Source organism: Caretta caretta, chromosome 3, assembly GCF_965140235.1.
Source record: "Caretta caretta isolate rCarCar2 chromosome 3, rCarCar1.hap1, whole genome shotgun sequence".
Taxonomy (NCBI): Eukaryota; Metazoa; Chordata; order Testudines; family Cheloniidae; genus Caretta; species Caretta caretta.
In genome coordinates, this window is record NC_134208.1 from 86,436,944 (window position 1) to 86,453,612 (window position 16,669).

Below are 16,669 nucleotides of genomic sequence, written 5' to 3' on the forward strand. Positions count from 1 at the left end.
CTTGCTTTTGAAGACTCTTACTACTTAGTTGTGTGGACAAAAGTATAGCTTCTTTTGGCACCCATGCCAATATTAATTCAGCATTCATTAAGCAAGATGTGGAAAACCAAAATAACTGAAATTTTACATCTTTTTCTTAACAGGCCAAAAAAACCTCCTGAGCTCCATTACTGAGATTCTCTGTTGTTCCTGTGATGCTTTGCTATTCTTCTAATCACCTGCTTTCTCCTCTCTCCAATTTCCATTTTATAGTTCATGTTTATCATAGAGTTTTGTACTCCATCACTAGAGTATCTGAGTGCCTTATTATTTATATTGTATGCAGTATATCAGATGCTGCAATCAGGGTTTAGGCTTCATTGTGCTAGGCATTATAATATGACAATATAAATCCCTGCCCTGAAGAGCATTACATACAGAGTAATTAGCAATTCACCTTCAACATCCAATCGATTTAAAATATCAGCAGCTACAGCATCCACCTCCAATTCGCAGGTACTCTGTGGTTCAACACCATCTAATATTAAAGAGCTGCAATGAAATAAATATCACAGTCAGATGGGTTAATTTTATAATGATTTTATAAAAAGGAATCTCACAAAACTGGGTCACCGGGCAACAAAATGGCAGATGAAATTAAATGCTGATAAATGCACATTGGAAAACTTAATCTCAACTATACATACAAAACGGTGGGGTCTAAATTAGCTGTTACCACTTAAGGAAGAGATCATGAGGTCATTGTGGATAGTTTTCTGAAAAGACTCACATAAATATAGTGGCAGTCAAAAAGCGAAGAGAATTGTAGGAATTATTAGGAAAGTGACAGATAAGACGACAGAAAATATAATGCCACTATATAAATCCATGATACACCCACAACTTGAATACTGCATACAGTTCTGATTGCCCCACCTCAAAAAAGATATATTATAGAATCATAGACTTTAAAGTCAGAAGGAACCATTATGATTGTCTAGTCTGACCTCCTGCACAACGCAGGCCACAGAATCTCACCCACCCACTCCTGTAACAAATCCCTAACCTATGTCTGAGCTATTGACGTCTTCAAATCGTGGTTTAAAGACTTCAAGGTGCAGAGAATCCTTCAGCAAGTGACAGGTGCCCCACGCTGCAGAGGAAGGCGAAAAACTCCCATGGCCTCTGCCAATCTACCCTGCAGGAAAACTCCTTCCTGACCCCAAATACATCGATCAGCTAAACCCTGAGCACGTGGGCTAGACTCACCAGCCAGACACCCAGGAAAGAATTCTCTGTAGTAACTCAGACCCCACCCCATCCAACACCCCATCACAGGCCATTGGGCATATTTACCATTAATAGTCAAAGATCAATTAATTGCCAAAATTAGGCTATCCCATCATACCATCCCCTCCATAAACTTATCAAGCTTAGTCTTGAAGTCAGATATGTCTTTTGCCCCCACTGGTCTCCTTGGAAGACTGTTCCAGAACTTCACTCCTCTGATGATTAGAAATCTTTGTCTAATTTCAAGTCTGAACTTCCTGATGGCCAGTTTATATCCATTTGTTCTTGTGTCCACATTGGTACTGAGCTTAAATAATTCCTCTCCCTCCCTGGTATTTATGCCTCTGATATATTTATAAAGAGCAATCGTATCTCCCCCCAGCCTTCTTTTGGTTAGGCTAAACAAGCCCAGCTCTTTGAGTCTCCTTTCATAAGACAGGTTTTCCATTCTCGGATCATCTTAGCAGCCCTTCTCTGTACCTGTTCCAGTTTGAATTCATCCTTCTTAAGCATGGGAGACCAGAACGGCACACAAAATTGGAAAAAGTACAAAAGGCAACAAAAATTATTAGGGACATGGAACAGCTCCCATATGAGATTAAAAAGACTGGGACTGATCATCTTAGAAAAGAGAGGACTAAGGAGGGATATGATGGAGGTCTATAAAATCATGAATGGCGTGCAAAAAGTGAATAGGGAAGTGTTATTTACCACTTCACATAACACACGATCCAGGGGTCACCCAATGAAATTAACAGGCAGCAGGTTTAAAACAAACAAAGGAAGTACTTTTTCACACAATGCACAGTCAACCTGTTGCCACAGGATGTTGAGAAGACCAAAAGTATAACTGGGTTAAAAAAAGAATTAGATAAGTTCATGGAGGATAGGTATATCCATGGCAATTGGCCAGGCTGGTAATGAATGCAATCCCATGTTTTGGGCGTCCCTGAGCCTTTGACTGCCAGAAGGTGAAAGTGGACAACAGGGGATGGATCACTCGATAATTGCCCTGTTCTGTTCAATCCCTCTGAAGCATCTGGCACTGGCCACCACTGTTGGAAGACAAGATACTGGACTAGATGGACCACAGGTCTGACCCAATATGGCCATTTTTATGTTCATGTTAATATAAGATGCTAAGCGGCTCACTTAAGGGGCTAGGCACATTTTCTGAAAGATTCTCAAGCCCTGTTACTCACACAGTCTCTAGACTGTAAAGGAAACTGGGTAGTTTATCACATTACCACTAATCCAGTAAATTGACTATGAAATCTTATGTCAGATATAATTAAATTTTTACGTGGTTAGAAGTGCTTCTTCGTATTTGAGCATAGCTCTCTAAGAAAATAATTAATACAATTTCTGTTAAAGAGAAAGAACAGGAATTTCAAATTTAAGACTGATGCTCTGTCCTTAACTCAGGTTAATGGCAGGAAAGGCCCTTCAGAGTTCATAAAGGCAGAATCAATAAATATTACTGTTCTGTATTTGGAAAGAGGCTGGATGATATATTCACAACTTACAGTGATAAATATTACCTATTCCAAAAGTAACTAAGAAGCATGTTAAACAGAAAATGCTAAGGTTAAACATTCTGAAATATGCAGAACCCAATAATTTGCACCAAGAGTTTTAAAAATTGACTATACCCCAAATTAAAAAACACAGTAAAAGAACTAAAAAAGAGCCACCGTGGCTTAACAACTATGTAAAAGAAGCAATGAGAGATAAAAAGGCATCTTTTGAAAAGTGGAAGTCAAATCCTAGTGAGGTAAATAGAAAGGAGCATAAACACTGCCAAATTAGTTTGAAGAACAGCTAGCCAAAAACTCAAAAGGTAATAACAAAATGTTTTTTAACTACATCAAAAGCAGAAAGTCTGCTAAACAACCAGTGGGGCCACTGGATGATTGAGACAGAAAAGGAGCACTTAAAGACGACGAAGTCAACGCAGAAAAGCTAAATGAATTCTTTGCTTCAGTCTTCACGGCTGAGGATGTTAGAGAGATTCCCAAACCTGAGCCATCTTTTGTAGGTGACAAATCTGAGGAATTGTCACAGATTGAAGTATCACTAGAGGAGGTTTTGGAATTAATTGAGAAACTTAAAAGTAACAAGTCACTGGGACCAGATGGCATTCACCCAAGAGTTCTGAAAGAACTCAAATGTGAAATTGCAGAACTATTAATTGTGGTTTATAACCAGCCCTTTAAATCAGCTACTGTACCCAATGACTGGAAGATAGCTAATGTAACGCCAATATTTAAGAAGGGCTCTAGAGGTGATCCTGGCAATTACAGACCGGTAAGTCTGACGTCAGTACCGGGCAAATTAGCTGAAACAATAGTAAAGAATAAAATTGTCAGACTCATAGAAGAACATAAATTGTTGCGCAAAAGTCAACATGGTTTCTGTAAAGGGAGATCATGTCTTACTAATCTATTAGAGTTCTTTGAGGGGGTCACCAAACATGTGGACAAGGGGGATCCAGTGGACATAGTGTACTTAGATTTCCAGAAAGCCTTTGACAAGGTCCCTCACCAAAGGCTCTTATGTAAATTAAGTTGTCCTGGGATAAGAGGGAAGATCCTTTCATGGATTGAGAACTGGTTAAAAGACAGGGAACAAAGGGTAGGAATAAGTGGTAAATTTTCAGAATGGAGAGGGGTAACCAGTGGTGTTAGTAACCAGTGGTGTTCCCCAAGGGTCAGTCTTAGGACCAATCCTATTCAACTTATTCATAAATGATCTGGAGAAAGGGGTAAACAGTGAGGTGACAAAGTCTGCAGACGATACTAAACTGCTCAAGATAGTTAAGACCAAAGCAGACTGTGAAGAACTTCAAAAAGATCTCACAAAACTAAGTGATTGGGCAACAAAATGGCAAATGAAGTTTAATGTGGATAAATGTAAAGTAATGCACATTGGAAAGAATAACCCCAACTATACATACAATATGATGGGGCTAATTTAGCTACAACTAATCAGGAGAAAGATCTTGGAGTCATCATGGATAGTTGTCTGAAGACGTCCACGCAGTGTGCAGCGGCAGTCAAAAAAGCAAATGGGATGTTAGGAATCATTAAAAAAAGGGATAGAGAATAAGATGGAGAATATCTTATTGCCCTTGTATAAATCCATGGTATGCCCACATCTTGAATACTGCATACAGATGTGGTCCCCTCATCTCAAAAAAGATATACTGCCCTTCAGAAAAGGGCAACTAAAATGATTAGGGGTTTGGAACGGGTCCCATATGAGGAGAGATTAAAGAGACTAGGACTTTTCAGCTTGGAAAAGAGGAGACTACGTGGGGGATATGATAGAGATATATAAAATCATGAGTGGTGTGGAGAAAATGAATAAGGAAAAGTTATTTACTTGTTCCCATAATATAAGAACTAGGGGCCACCAAATGAAATTAATGGGTAGCAGGTTTAAAACAAATAAAAGGAAGTTCTTCACTCAGCACACAGTCAACCTGTGGAACACCTTGCCAACTCCTTGAGGTTGTGAAGGATAGGATTATAACAGGGTTTAAAAGAGAACTGGATAAATTCCTGGAGGTTAAGTCCATTAATGGCTAGTAGCCAGAATGGGTAAGGAATGGTATCCCTCATCTCTGTTTGTCAGAGGGTGGAGATGGATGGCAGGAGAGAGATCACTTGATCATTACCTGTTAGGTTCACTCCTTATGGGGCACCTGGCATTGGCCACTGATGGTAGACTGGATACTGGGCTGGATGGACCTTTAATCTGACCCAGTATGGTCATTCTTATTTTCTTATGACTCTCATCCATTGATGTTGATATTTAACAATTTTTAGAATACTGAGCTAGCTCCAGAGGACTGGAAAAACCAATTTTTATAAGAACAAACAGGATAACTTGTGTAACCAGGATGGATGATTTATATCAGAGTGAATAAATAATTGATTTTAATCATGATTTAAATGAGGAAGCAAGAAATCTTGATTTACATTATTGCTTTAAATCTTGTTTCGCATTTGTACTTTTTAGTTATTTTTCAGGAGGCAAGCATTACAGGGATCATTCAAGGCAGCAACTAAACAGTGCCTGGCCGAATGCATCACAAAGACACATTACTGGGACTCATTGTCAAAATACTTCTTCAAAGCCTCCCTGATTCAAATAGCCCCCTGCTGAGCTCCTCTAATTACCCTGATATCTGACCATTTAAAATCACCAGCCAACCGATCCACCTCATCACTCCACCTCTAGGGAAACTTTTCCCCCTTCTCTTTGCAAATGTTATGCGATGCACAGCAGGCTGCTATGACCATTGGAATATTTTCCTCAATGAGGTTTAACCTGCAAAAAGGCAAAGCCAGCGACTTTTTAATCTGCCAAAGGCACATTCAACAGTTATTCAGTGCCTGTTGTTGAAGAGCTCTTTGCTTCTTCTCGGTTTCCCCCTTACTTCCATGAGCCATGTGAGCAAGGGGATTCCCAGGATCATTATGAGCATATGGTCCATCCCCCATAGAAATCTTCTGGAAAGAAATCCCAGTATGTAGCTTTCTATATAGTCCAGTGTTCCTAAAGATGCGTGCATCTTGAATTTTCCCTCAACAACCCATATTGATGTGCGTGAAATGGCCCCGGTGATCCACCAGCGCCTGTAAAGACCATGGAAAAGTAGCCCTTTCAGTTGATGTACTCCATCACAAGACGGTCTGGTGCCAAAATTGGGATATGCATTCCATCTATTGCCCTACCACAGTTAGGGAATCCCATTGCTGCAAAACCATCAATTATTTCATGCACATTACCCAGAGTCACAGTCCTTCATAGCAGGAGGCAATTAAAAGCCCAGCACACTTGCTTTACCGCAACTCCCATGGTGGATTTTCTAACCCCAAACTGATTTGAGTGTGACTGGTAGCAGTCTGGATTTGCCAGCTTCCACAAAGCGATCGCCACTCACTTTTCCACTGTGATGGCAGCTCTCATTCTGGTGGTCCTTGTGCCACAGGGCAGGGGTGAGTTCTGCACACAGTTCGAGGAAGGTGGCTTTGTGCATCCAAAAGTTCGGCAGCCACTGTTTGTCACCCCATACATGCATCACAATACGATCTCACTACTCAGTGCTTGTTTCCCGAGCCCAATACCAACAGTCCACCATGTGCAGCTGTTCCATGAATGTCAACAGCAATCTTGAATTGTTTCTTTCCATTACACACAGCAGGGCAGGCACCACAGATTTTCTTTCTATTTCTCAGCTCATGAAATACTGTAGGACTAGTCATGCTGTGTTCTTAACGCTCATCACCAGACTGGTCAGCAGTTCTGGATCCATGCTTTCAGGCAAAGATCAAGGGCGCACAGTTTACAGGGCTGTTTAAAAACGGCATGAAACCGAATCAGAAGCTCGTGGCGTGATGGAATGGAAAGGAAAGAACTGCATCATGGAACAATGAGCACGTCTGCATGATGCATTACAATTCATTCTGAGATCTCCCAGTGGCAGAGGGTTGCAAGTTGCACAGTGGGATAGCTACCCATGATGCAATGCTCTCTTGTCGATGCAAGAGCACTGACTGGGGACGGGCTCTGCCTATTAAAGGAGCGTTGTGTGGACATGCACAACCGATGTAATTAAAGCAGCATATGATAGTCGACGTAACTTAATTTGACTTAACTCTGTAGCGTAAACAAGGCATTAGTCAGATATTGGAAGTGGAATACAAGTTTTCCTGCTTTTTCAACTCCCAATTACTTTCTTAACTTTAAATAAATTAGTCATTGAACTGAAAGAGTTGAATAAACTGAAAAGAAGAAAATACTTTCTCTGCATCTGCAGAAGAAGCTACTGCTGTCAAAAGCTGACCTTTGAACAACTCCCCTACCTGTCCAAGGTCATCACCAGAAGCAGGCTCCCCACCGACAGACCAGGAGACATCCACTTAAAGCGGCCCCAGACCTTGCCAGAATAACAGATGCAACCTGAAGACATATTTCTACTGCTACAATGATCAACCCCCGCCCTCCCTGCAACACACCTTTCAAGATCCATGGATCCTAAATCTGCCTATCATAACATGTGGTATACCTTATCCAGAGCACTAAAGGCCCCAACAACAACTATGTGGGTGAAACCAGACAATCACTACTCTCTTGAATGAACTCACACAGGAAAATGATAAAAGACAAAAAACATCCCATCACCTGTGGGTGAACACTTTTCACAAAAAGAAAAGGAGTACTTGTGGCACCTTAGAGACTAGCAAATTTATTTGAGCATAAGCTTTCGTGAGCTACAGCATCCGATGAAGTGAGCTGTAGCTCACGAAAGCTTATGCTCAAATAAATTTGTTAGTCTCTAAGGTGCCACAAGTACTCTTTTTCTTTTTGTGAATACAGACTAACACGGCTGCTACTCTGAAACTTTTCACAAAGTGATCACTCTATATCTGACCTATCAGTCCTCATCCTCAAAATAAACCTGCACAACACTTTCAAAAGATGAGCCTGAAAAGCTTAAATTCATAACTGTGCTAGACACTAAAAATCATGGACAGAACAGAGACTGGATTTTTGGCTTATTACCACAATCCATAACCCACTACCTCATACCCCTTTTTGTTCTATGACTACAGAGGTGTTAACAGGCCACTCCACCTTGAATGGTTCCTTAGAATATGTGCTAACTACCTATGCTAAACAATCTGTTCCACTTAGTATTTAGCTGTGATGCTCAGAGTATCTTTCCCAGAGCCGAAGAAAGGCTCTGTGTAACTCGAAAGCTTGTCTCTCTGACCAATAGAAGTTGGTCCAATAAAAGATACAGACTCACCTAATTTGTCTCAATAATATCCTAGGACCAACACAACTGCATAAAAGCTAATGTAGTACTTCAGCAAACTTTGGTTCCATGTGCTCAGCTCAGTTCAATGATCTGACTCTTTAAAATTTTGGCAGCAAATATATATTGCTTAATATTTTTTATTTAAAATATTTTAATAAATTATTGCAAGTTTAGGTCTTAACATAGGTTGTCATAATTTCAAATTTAATTTTAAATAGATTTTTGAAAAGAAAAATGCATTTAATTTTAAATTTAAAAAAAACAAATTTTTATTTAAAAAAAATCATCAATTATCTTCCCTGTGAGTAATGATAAGCTAGTTAGCTTGACACTGATCTCAAGAAAAAGCATGGAAAAGTTGATGAGAGATGTAATTAGTAAAGAATTCAAGGTTGGCAGCATAATTAATGCCAATAAATGCAGTTTTATGGAAAATATACCTTGCCAGACAAACCTGATATCATTTTTTGAGATCACAAGTTTGGTTGACAAATCATATACTTAGACTTCTCTAAGGCATTTGACTTAGTACTGTACAACATTTTGATTAAAAAATTAGAACTATACAAAAATCAATGCAGCACATATTAAATTGATTTAAACTGACTATCTGATCGTTATTGGAACAATTTACATAGATATGTTTTGGATCTTCCATCACTTGTAGTCTTAAAATCAAGATTGGATGTACTTCTAAAATGATATGCCTTAACTCAGCCAGAACTTCTGGGCTTGATGTAGGTATCCCTTGATAAAATTCTATGGCTTATATTATCCAGGCCAGAATAGATTATTATAATAGCCCTTCAGGCCTTAAACTCTATGAATATGAGCGATGGATAGAATGCTTGATCTTATTATGGATTTTTGTGGCAGAAGAAATTTTTTTTAAATGGGAAAATTTTACTATTTACTTTCCTGCCAATCTGGGTGCTCAGAATAACTAAGTAATCTCAGCCCAACTAAACTAGAGTCTTTGGAAGCAGGAACATAAAGACAGTAGTAAACCTAAGTAAACCAAGTTGAGGTTAATAAGAAGAAGAGTAGACTCAATTTCAAAATATTTTAAAATGACGGTGTGATGTTGTATTTTATACCATATGGGAGACAAAATTCATAGGGTTAACACTCAGTTTAAGTTATAGACAGCAGATAAGCAACAGTTAGGAGATCTTCAGAATTCCCTGATGAATCAAGGTCTCTTGTGATGCCTCAATTTTATTTACGCACAGCTTTCTAGTCTAAAGCAGTGGATGTGTATCATAGACCATGCCATTTCCATCTTCTTTATACTTTAATGTATGCATATAGATATAGGGCAGTATACTACACTGGGATTTTAATAGGATACTATAAGCTTTTTTAAGCTCCAAAATATACTGTCCTCCAAAATAAATCCCATTTAACATACCTGGATCACTCTGTGATTAATTGGACTGCCACAGGATTATCACAATTTCTATTAAAACCAAAACTGTAAGACAATTTTCTAGACAGTTTCTGGACACTCCCAGAAAAAGTAGACATTCAGGGACAATTCCTAGCTATTATCACTTACACAAACTGCCACCAGCAAGGATTGGCAATGCTTTCTGATCACTGGTCCAGAACCATTGCTTAGAAAACTTTATTAGACATTGAAATATTTATAATGGATTGGCAAATTGTTTCTAGTTCTGGCAGGTTGTGAAATATAAGACCTTAACATTTTTCAGCATCTCCTATTTCCATTTTTTTTCCTCAAAATTTGAGGTATTATTGGTTGTCAGTTATGTAAAACTTCAATAGTTCAACAAGACTTAAAAAGAGGATTTGTGTCTTTGTGCAAGGGGAACTACTGCAAAGTCTAAAGGCTTCTCAAGTCCATTGCTGCTGTTATTGTACGGAATTCCTCTTTCCATGTCCAAGAAACGCTACAACAGCACACCTGAGTTAAGTGGAGAAAATATCAGAGTATCTTTTTCTCTCTAAATCAGGTACCTTTATCACATTACATAAATAGGTCTTTGTAGTTCCTGACGAAGAATCAGGAACTGCTTATTGCATCAACAGCAGCATGGGACTCTAGCAGCCTCTTAAATGACATTGTCCTTTTACTGCAGTTCCCACTTCTAGAAAATACTAACTTTTTAAATTTTATTGAAATACTGGTAAGTTTCAATAGCTGACATTTAATAACAAATATTTTTTCAGTATCTTTAATGATATCAATACTTTAGAATAAAATCATTCTGATTAATAGTGTGTGAAAGAGATAACTTTTTTTTATATTATTTTTGCATAAAGCCCTGTATTTTGAGATTAATGTTTTACCACCATTTGAAATCTAGGTGTCTACATTTTTAAATGGTATATAGCTTTAGTTTTAGCTGTACTAATTCTCAAGATATACACTATCAGGTGAGAATTGAAAGTGGAGGTAAGGTATGATAGAAATCAGACCAGTGTGATTTTCTGCTTAATATCTCACAAACTATCAGAACTAGAAAGCTAAAAACTCTTGTTTTTCCAGTGATGTATCGCAGTACTTCTCAACTATGGGTTGCAACTCCTGGAAGGTGAGGGAGGGGGCAAAGAGTCAGTAAAGGCAACAAGGAGGATTGTGAGGCTTTGAAAATTTTATTATAGCTCTAAAGCAAAAGAAATAAAGTTTTGAGAAAAACTTCTGGACAACCAAAACCTTCAAAGTTTGTGAGGTCAAATTTAGTAGTTGTAGGATTAGTTGTATTATATAAACTTACTGATACATTTTTTACTCTTGCTTTTATAGAAAATGTCAGGGGATTGTGAAAATTTTTGACTTTGTATAAGGAGTCAGCAATCTGTAAAGGATGAGAAACACAGGTATATAGTATTCATTAATATCTGTAGTGGTTAGTGAAATATCAGAAATTAACATGGTTATTAGTTTCTTCCACCATCAGTGCTATTTTGAAGCTGGTGCAGGACTGAAAAATAGCAAGCCATTGACCTCAGACCATTGTCATGTTTAGTTCTTGGCCAGGTGAAAACCCTCAGATTCAGTCATCTACTCTAAAAAAATTCCTATGGCTAGCATTTCAGTCCCTTCCTTTACTAACTAAGCAGAAAGCACAAATCTTTTTCTAGGTAAAAATATGCCCCCTGATAGGGTAGATCTGCAAATAAGGGAATAGCAAGACCTGTAATAGATCAGGTCTGAGGACAACACCATCGTCACCCCGAGCGCCAGGGGCATGCTGGAGAGGACCCTGAAGGCAGCCATCCACTTGCTGTACATGGAAGCCCTGAAACGTAAACCGGACCAGGGTAAAGCCTTCAAACTGACCAGCAAGTGGGACGCCAGCAACCACTTCCTCGCCGGGGGCGGCTTCACCCATTTCGCCGACTGGCGGTTCATCCACCGCGCCCGGCTCAACTGCGTCCCGCTCAACGGAGCTGTCCGCCACGGGAACCGAGACAAGCGTTGCAGGAAGTGCGGCTTCTCCAACGAGACCCTGCCCCATGTCCTGTGCAGCTGCAAGCCCCACTCCACAGCCTGGCAGCTGCGCCACAAGGCCATCCAGGACCGCCTAGTGAAAGCCATCGCACCGTGCCTGGGGGAGGTCGCTGTGAACTGCGCCATCCCCGGCACTGACAGCCAGTTGTGACCCGATGTGGTAGTCACTGATGAGGCCCAGAAAAAGATCATCCTCGTCGACATCACGGTCCCCTTCGAGAACAGGACCCCAGCCTTCCGAGAAGTCCGAGCTCGGAAGCTGGAAAAATACGCCCCCCAGCCGACACCCTGAGAGCGAAGGGCTACGAGGTGCAGATGGATGCCCTGATCGTCGGAGCCCTGGGCGCTTGGGACCCCTGCAACGAGTGTGTGCTGCGGACCTGTGGGATCGGTCGACGCTACGCACGGCTCATGCGGCGCCTCATGGTCTCGGATGGTCCAGGGACATCTACATCGAACACATCACCGGCCACCGACAGTACCAGGAGGTGTGAGCCGGTACGACATCGTGCATCCACTATGGGAAAGGGACTGAGAGGGACTGAAAGGGACTGCAAACTTTTTCCATTGGACCGTATGAAATGGAACCATAAACTCACTGAACATTAAATCCCACCAAATGAGGGTAGATCCATCCCCATCATCATATGCGCTCATTATACTCCACACCTGAACATAGCCACTATATGGACAACATACCCCCATATCTCAATGTCTGTACTTTGACCGGTTAAACTTTTACCCCCAATCAGGGAGACTGCAGATTATGTATTCCTTACACCACCAGCTCCTAACCAAATTTCGCACCCCTTGATAATCTGTACCTTATTCCCTGATAACCAGAAACTTCTATGCTTGAACTCTGTACCATTTCCTTTTTATTTCAACATTATCTTAATAAAATTATTAAATCTGTATTGGGTTTACATCTCATGCCCTCCGTTGCCAATTTGGAGGCATTATTATAGCTGTAAGCAGAGTCAGGATGAGCTCCACCCTGACATCCGGTGGTGAGGTGTGGCAAGTTGTGGAAAAGAACTTCAGGGGCTGATCTCATTTGCATAGGCACACCCACCCCGCCTAGAATGAGCCCATAGCTGCCCAAATGGTCACTTTGGCTGCTGTGGGATCCCCAGTGTCTCTGTTATTGGGGCAGGAAGAAGAAATTGTTATTACCCTGATTATGGGAATCAAGGACAGTGGAACTGTACTTGGCCTTTTGTTATGATGGAGAGACTCGCCATCAACTAAGTAGCACTTGCTAGGCAAGGGAGATGGGTTCCAAAACTCTGTGAATTGAGAAAGGCTGGGGACAGGTATTAATACTTGGTGGCATGGGCCCCCTGGTGAGGGCCTTACATGCTAATTGCACTTCCTCCTCTCCTCCACTGTGGAATATCAGAGCTAATTTTGATTCCATTAGGAGTCTAGTTACAGGCTGCTGAGCTGAATTCACTCTGGGCTAATGGTGCACCAGCACTGAGGCTCCCCTACTACAAGCTGAAATCACAAAAAAGCTAAACTTACTAAGAGCTGAAATCACTGAGTGTTGTGTTAAATAGTGGGGGAGCCTGAAGATATATGGTGGAGCAGTTTGCAGAACGGCTTGTGGAGCAGAGCAGTTTGTGGGACGGCAAGCAGAGCCGCTTGTGGAGCACAGCAGTTTGCGGGATGGTGAGCAGAGCAGAGCATTGCAGTTTGCGGGATGGCAAGCAGAGCGGCTGGTGGAGCAGAGCAGTTTGTTGGATGCCTAGAGCAGCTCATGGGGTGGCTGGCAGAGCGGAGCACCATGGAGAGGTGGGGCCATCAGCTGTGGACCACATAAGGTGCTCCTTAACCCCCACTCTCTCCCTCTCCCCCCCCCCAAACTCTACTCAGGTTGGGAGCTATAATTCTGCAGATAAACTTTCGAACTCTGGAGCTGCCCTGACCAGGGACAAAGACTTTTGGGTCGTTGGGACTTTGGGTTGCTGGACAAAGGGAAAGGACACGCCCCAATTTGCTTGGGGTGGGTTTTTTGCTCATGGGTTGTGTTATGAATCCTGTCAGTGGTGTTTCCCCCAACATAATGCCACATTGTTTCTCTCCGTTATTAAAAGGCTTTTTGCTATACTCAGACTATGTGCTTGCGAGAGGGGAAGTATTGCCTCTTGGAGGCGCCCAGCCGGGGTGGTATATATTTGTCCCAGGTCACTGGGTGGGGGCTCGAACTGGTTTTGCATTGTGTTATTGGAATGGAACCCCTAGATACTGAACCTGGCCCTTGTTGCTGCCAACTTTGACAGGCAGAAGGGTTACATAGCAAAGCTCTGTCGTTTTTATTTCTCTTAAAAATTTCTGCTTTAAAAAAAGGAGAGAGAACTCATACACTTAAAATCTGTTCCACCAGAATGAGGAGTACTCTTGAAAAACTACATCTGGAGCAGAAGATTCACATTTTTTGGCACTTGTGGCCAGCTTCTAATATCTGAAGTCTCTCATGTTTTACATGCCACATTTCTTGGACAGACTGACTGATGACTGAGATCAGTAACTACTGTATTTTGTTTTCCTGTGACACAGAAAACTTGCAGGGCTTTGAGATGCCCTTCCAGTCAATTCAACTTATTTCTTCCAGAAGTCTGGCTTTCCCTATCACCAACTGCTGATCAGGACTGCCCAGTTCCCAGGGTTACTGAACCTCTGTTCCCTTTGCAACCTTCTTGAAGGTACCCCACTTACGTACCTCCTCAGGCCTTTAACAGTCAACTTTCTCTAGACAGGCAAGATCCCACAGTCCTCTCTCTTCAGATCAGGGACTTAGGCTGCAGACCCCCGCAATTCACTGCGATTATCTCAGCAGGTCTGACTTTAATACAGGACTTTTATTTCTGAACCTGCATTTCTGTTCTCTCAGGGGCAATGACAAAGTTAGCAAGTGACCAGCAAACTTTCAAAAAGCAAAGTATTATTATTGCAGACCAAAAGCATTACAGAGACAACACATCTTAAAAAACAATAAACAGCTTATACAGGTGTAGCTTACCTGGCAGTTATCTGTCTTCCATATGGAGACTGCTAGGATTTAAAGTACTTTTAATACTCCACATGGTCTGCCTCTCTTGGTCACAAGTCTAATGTCAGTTCTTGGACTGAGGATGATTGACCCGCTTCCTGAGAAGAGTAGTCTCTTTATATAGTTTACAGTGCTTTATATGCAGGCCTACTGAACCAGGACAGAGAGTGTAAGGGGAGGGCAAGAGTGACACTTCCACAAACTTGTTACCTGCATTAGGGGTGTACATTAATTATCCACCCAGTGTTTTTAGTTCCTGCTGGAAAACTTTTAGCTCCCCTATTTAGTCAGGAATACAATCACTAAATAAAGATATGTATAACGTTTATAAAGTTGATATAATAGTCTTTAAATATTCCATGTGTCCATCGCTTTTGTCACAAGGACAATGGCCAATGATTTGTCCTGTGATCTGATTAAAATGCATAAGGATGGATGCATACGAAATAAGCTGAATTGGCAGAGAATTTTTGTAAACGCTCTTAATTCTTGAATGTGTGCATTTAACAGATCTGAATAGTTGACAATGCTAGACCCCTAGTACCACACTTGGGCTGTAGCAAGTGGTTCTCCAAAGTCGAAGAGTGATGGATCCCTGGCACTGAACCTGGCCAACCAGGACTAATCCAGTGATTGTGGTGCTACTTAAACAAGGCAACTGGACGCTATAGTAAGTGGATCTCCAAAGTTGATGCTGGATTTATAGATGGCAAGTCTTAGTCAACCAAACCTAAAGAGGCTCACACATCAACAAGAATGTGAGGTGGCTCTTCTACTTTTGTGGGTTCTGAGGCTCTACAGGCACCTGCCTTTCTTCTCTTCTCTTCAGAAAAGCTGACTAACTATAGATAAAAATAGTCCTCAAAGGGCAGAAAGAAAAAAAAACGATAAAAGAAATATTGAGAACATCACAGGGGATTCAAGCTCACTGCATCATAAGCAATTAGAAGGAACTGAAGAATGGTTGACGTCACTCCCTTTACACCCTCAAAATCCTTCATCCAGTGAGGAGGGGGAGATGAGTAGCACCAACACAGTCCTCACCAGAAGATTCTGGAATCTCATAGCACAGGTACTTTGATCCATACAAGTGAAAAAAAAGCAGAAGCCACTCAAAGAGGATTGAAAGGAAAGGAATGCTCTCAAGTTTTCTGAAAATGTGAGCAGATACAAGACCTGTGAAAAAGTTTAGAAGGTGGCTCAGGGAATGAACCTGCTGTGGTACATTACATAGCTCTAAGCAGCACGAGGTATTTTTCACGCTCTTTTCCATCTTCCTTTTCTGGAGAGCAAACAAACACACATTTCTGTAAAGCTGTTGCAACCATCTTTACAGGCAACTGACTGAAGACTGGGAAACTCATGGAAAACTAGAAGAGTGCAAGAGACTTTAAAGCTCTGAATGGTTGCTGCTGTCTTTAGGAACCAGCAGCTAAGTGTAGTTTGATGGTCCACTATTCACATTAGTGCAGGGGTGATTACAAAAATTTGAATTTATCAATGAAGATGTAAATATTCTCTGAAATAATTTTATTTATTTGATCTTTAATCAAATGCCAATAGTTGGAAAGTTTATTTTAAAAATAACTGACATCTGAATTTTACATTTGTATTTCAAGTTTTATACTACAGTGAGTTTTTACAACCAAGTAACAAAATCCTGAAAAAGAGATGATGGTTAAATGAGTCCTCTTCATACAAAACTAAAGTCACACAAAATTATTACCTACGTTGTGACTAATTTTTGCATTCTTTGCAAAAAGAAAAATGGCATACTGGGATAATTAAAATTAACAATGGAATTCAGAAGTCATTCACGGATGAATATATTTAACTACCTATAAGTTTCTATCTTCTCTACATATTAGTGTATTTTTTTTTTTTAAAAAAGTTGTTTAGAGATGCTGACCTTGGTATGTCATCCTCTTCCCAACGAAAAAAAGTTCCAGTAACGGAATTTTCTGGCAAATTATCTTTGTAATATCCAATTCCATCTAAAGTATCACCTAGAAACAGAAACATATAAGGAATCATG

The 16,669-nt window shown here is 40.7% G+C and overlaps 1 protein-coding gene across 1 annotated transcript in view; it reads right to left on the bottom strand.

Moving 5' to 3' along the window:
* REV3L (REV3 like, DNA directed polymerase zeta catalytic subunit) overlaps positions 1–16,669 on the bottom strand; it is a 253,067-nt gene that overhangs the window by 108,318 nt on the left and 128,080 nt on the right. Inside the window, exons 5-6 of the mRNA XM_048844767.2 lie at positions 16,544–16,640; positions 437–531 (exon numbers count right to left, since the gene is read on the bottom strand). Of these exons, the coding sequence (XP_048700724.2) occupies positions 437–531; positions 16,544–16,640 (192 nt within the window). The remainder of the gene's footprint in view (positions 1–436; positions 532–16,543; positions 16,641–16,669) is intronic.